Source organism: Balaenoptera musculus, chromosome X (assembly GCF_009873245.2).
Source record: "Balaenoptera musculus isolate JJ_BM4_2016_0621 chromosome X, mBalMus1.pri.v3, whole genome shotgun sequence".
Taxonomy (NCBI): Eukaryota; Metazoa; Chordata; class Mammalia; order Artiodactyla; family Balaenopteridae; genus Balaenoptera; species Balaenoptera musculus.
The window spans coordinates 32162421-32166972 of NC_045806.1; the positions used below are offsets into that span (position 1 = coordinate 32162421).

The 4552-nt window shown below is 44.2% G+C and overlaps 1 protein-coding gene across 1 annotated transcript; it reads right to left on the minus strand.

Moving 5' to 3' along the window:
- Positions 1 to 765: 765 nt before the first annotated feature.
- Positions 766 to 1548, minus strand: LOC118888258 (ferritin heavy chain-like). Its single transcript, XM_036839259.1, has one exon. It carries the CDS (start codon positions 1546 to 1548, stop codon positions 766 to 768), a length of 783 nt encoding a protein of 260 aa, XP_036695154.1.
- Between the last annotated feature and the right edge of the window lie 3004 nt (positions 1549 to 4552).

A 4552-nucleotide genomic window follows, 5' to 3' on the forward strand; every position in this document is an offset into this window, starting at 1 on the left:
AAGTCACTCCCATGCCTATGGGAAAGTCAGCCTCTGGCTCAGTTACCATTATCACTGTTGTTCGGGATGACATTGTCATAGAGGGACCCTGCCATACCTGTTCAGGACCCCAGGCTGCTACCCAGAAGCGATAAATGTTCACATTCACATAATTTAATGAGCTAAAAGTTTTCAGGAAAAGTTGAAGGCACCCTTTATTTTACTCCCTGTCCAATCCCATTCTTCACTTCTTCCTAAGAGGCAACCAGTATTTTGTATTCCATACTAAGGTTTTTTATATATTGCTATATAATTTTACCATGCACAGGTACCCACATAGACTAGGGCTCAGAAGACCCACCCCACCCCACCCCTCTACACTGATTTTGTTCATAAGCGGAAGATTGATTTTGTGTTTTCCAGGGTCCCAAGGAAGACCATCTCCCTCCCTCTGTGGTGATCCTGAGCTGCATGTGGACCAAGCCTGGGTGTGTTCAGAGACTCCTGTATACCTGCTTTAAAATTTAAAAGGTGAGAGATTTGCCCACATGAATCAACCAGAGACCTTTATTTATTTATGAACCAATAACTTTACTGGAAGAAACGGAAAAACTGGAAGAAAAAAACTTAAGTGATAAAGTCCAGGAAAAGAGAATCCTGCACTTGTTGCAAAAAAAAACCAAACAAACTTAAGTGAACTTCTTCTGCAAGGGCACTATTGCCGTTTGCATGGCAGGCACGGTGACCAGGGCTCTGGTCACCCCGTGGCTCTGGGGAAGTCCAGGCTCAGTTCTTTTTGTCGCTGTCGCCCAGGGTGAGCTTGTCAAAGAGGTACCCTGCCAGGTCGGCGTCCGGGGCCCCCATCATGCTCAGGGTGGTGACATGACCCTCCAGCTCTCTGATGAACGCCACCTGCTGGCCGAGGTTGTGAGTTGCCAGGAAGAGACGCAGGTGGGGGTCGCTCTTGTCGGTGGCCAGCTGGTGCAGGTCGAGCAGGCTCCGGTTCACGCGCTTCTCCAGGCACAAGGTGTACCACATGGCCTTGAGGCCGCTCTTCCACTCGTCACTGACTGGCTTCCTGATGTCTTGGAAGTGGAGGCGGCCCCCGCGCTGGTTCTGCAGGCGCATCAGGCCCTGGGCCCGCTCGCTGTGCTCGTGGGAGCGGCGCAGGAAGAACCCGGTGAAGTGCTTCAAGGCGACGTCGTCGCGGTTGAGGTAAAAGGCCACGGCCAGGCACACGGAGTAGGCGTGGAGCTCCAGGGTGAAATGGCTGTTGACGGCGGTCTCGCGGTCGGGCTGGTAGTTCTGGCGCACCTGCGAGGGTGGCACGGGCAGCATGGCGGGCGGCGCGGGCAGCCTGGCGGGCAGCCTGGTGGGCGGCGCGGGCAGCCTGGTAGGCAGCACAGCAGGCGGCGCGGGCAGCGTGGCGGGCAGCATGGCGGGCGGCGCGGGCAGCCTGGCGGGCGGCGCGGGCAGCCTGGCGGGCGGCACGGGCAGCATCGTGGGCCTGAAGGCCAAGGTGAAAGCGAAGCCACGGGGCCTGCGGTAGCTGCCTCGGAGGGCTCTCATGTGGTCGAAGAGGGCGGCCGCTCTGGGATGGACCGAAAGGCGGGTCCATTACCCGGGTTTGGGAGTGGGGAGAGGAGGTTCCGGTTCCGTTACAGGGGGGATGGGAGGGGGGATGTGCACGGAGGGCGGGGCACGGACGCTGTGTCCCAGGTTCCATCCAGGCCTGGGTGAGGCAGGGAGACTGCGCTGAGCTTCTGGCCTAATCTTTTTAAATGTTATTCACGAATATAAGCGCAGCCGTTTTGAGTTAATCACTTGCGTGATTTCTTATTTGAATAGTGCCCTAATGTGATTCTTTCATTAAACAGTTCTTTTGTGGTATCATTGGTTATATTTACTATCACAGAGCTCTACTTGAAGTTAGCTCTCCTCAGTGACTTTAACACCCGTACTAATGACACTTCTGATAGCCTCTTCGCTGGGTTCCTGGACCTTATTAACTCCAGTGAGCTCCACTTTTCTCTTTCTGTTTCTGGTCACGTTCACACTTGTCTGACAGCAGAGCACCACCTCCAAAGTCTCAGTGAATCTTTCCACCTCTCCAGCTTTCACTCGTTTTGAACTTGGTCTTCACTCCCTTTGTTGTCTCTCATCTCTTAATCTTTCAGCACAGTCCTAGAAACACAGCCCCTTTCACCTGATTTACCAATTCCTTCCTCTGGGTAAGTGCAGACTTCTCTTTTCTTTATCAGAAAACAAAAGGCTTAGATGCATTCTTAGAGAAAGAACTTAACTGTGTGGATGTATTTATCCCCTCCAACCTCATTTGTCCTTTCACTGCCACTCAGCAAGCATTTTTTTTAACCCCTCAATTATGTTGTATGGAATGAGCCAGAGTGGTAGGAAATACCATTGATCTCAAATTATCTTTCATTCATTCATTCAATAAATATTTATTGATTACTTAATATGGCCCAGGCACTGGTATGGGATTTGGGCATATATTAGTAACAAAGAGAGACAAAGTCTGTTCCCATGAGGTTTGTATTCTAGTGGAGAAGCAGACCAAAACAAAACAAAACAAAAAACTGCTGTTTTTCTCCCTTTATTGTCTCAAGTAAATACGTATAAGGTATTACACATGTATATGAAATTTAAAAGTCAATATTTTCTTAGAAGTTAAGGATATTATAGTGGAAGACATAAGACCAATCTAGGTATTTATAATTAATTAATTCAACATTAATTCAACAGCCATTTATATACAGTACTCCAAATATGTGTCACTGTTTGACTCTGGAGATACACAGAAGAATCAAACATGGTCTCTGTTCTCAAGGTACAAGAAAGAGTGATGGACTGTTTTAAGTGCTCTCAATGGTTTTAAAGTTTTTGGATAAAATAGCTGTTTTCACTTAAAGTTTTATTACCATGGCTTTGACTAATGTACTTTTTTTGGGGGGGGTCTCTTTATTTCTCTTTGAAAGCTCATGCTATGCTATAATCATTGTTTATGAAGGAAGCAAAGGATCAAATATCAACTGTCACATTGTAAACTTATCTAAGCAATTTTAGAGGCATTTAATTGTTGAGTCTGTAAAGAAATAGAATAATAACAATGTCTATTTGATAAGTTGATTTTAATGATAGAATCATACATTAGAGATGGAAAAGAACTACATGATTAGTTTCTCAGTGAGATAAAATTGTATTCTATGTTTGCTTAACACCAGTGTTTAGTCTTAATATAATTGCAATCTTTCAAAAATTTCCTTGGAAGAGTCCATTGTAGACTTCACTGGAAGAATCTATTTAAATAGAAGAAATCGTGATTTTGTAGAACATTTTCTCATTATGTCCCAAGATTATTTAATAATTAATTTATCTGGACAACTTTACTCTTCAACTATTAAAATAATACTATTGAATGGTTATATGTGTACTAAGGGGTGATAGTGGTGTTTCTCAGATGTTTTATCCCTCATCATTACTTCCTAGGTTAGAAGATAATGTTAAAGTACATGTTATAACTAAGAGAAACCTAAGGTTTAAAATCTAACTTTTTTAAGGGAAATCAATAAATTAGCATGAACTGGAACCTCAAATTTCCATGAAGGAAATATACATATGTATAAACAAAAACATTGCGTCCAGTTTTTCTTTAATGAGGAATGTAAAGCTAAATACAAACACAGAATGAAAAAACTTCAGAGCAGATCATGTTTTTAGAAAAATTTAAAATTTTATTTTTTAAATTTATTTATTTTATTTTTTAATTTTTGGCTGCATTGGGTCTTTGTTGGATGCGGGCTTTCTCTAGTTGCAGCAAGTGGGGGCTACTCTTTGTTGCAGTGCGTGGGCTTCTCATTGCGGTGGCCTCTCTTGTTACGGAGCACGGGCTCTGGGTGCGTGGGCTTCAGTAGTTGTGGCGTGCAGGCTCAGTAGTTGTGGCACATGGGCTTAGTTGCTCCGCGGCATGTGGGATCTTCCCGGACCAGGGCTCAAACTCATGTTCCCTGCATTGGCAGGCGGTTTCTTAACGACTGTGCCACCAGGGAAGCCCCCAAATTTAAAAAAATTTGATAATCAAATTTTATAGTTTATAACTTGGTCTGTGCTAAGATAATGTCTTTTAAAATATCAATATAGGACTATAAGATGAAGGTTTCTTTGAAATGTTTGTGGTCAGTGTTGGTATTATATTAGGATTCTCCAGAAAAACAGAACCAATAGAAGATATATTTGTATATTATATAAAATAAGGAATTGGCTCACGTGAATATGGAGGCTGACAAGTCTCAAAATCTGCAGTTGCCATACTTGAGACCCAGGAGAGTCCATGGTGTAGGTCCCGTCCAAAGGCCAGGAGGCTCAAGACCCAGGAAATTCAAGTTGAAGGCAGGAAAAAACAATGTCCCTGCTCCAAGGCAGTCAGGCAAGAGGAGTTCCCTCTTACTCAGAGGAAGGTCAGCATTTTTATTTTATTCAGGCCTTCAAATGATTGTATGAGGCTCATCGACTTTAAGGAAAGCAATCTGCTTTACTTAGTCTACTATTTCAAATG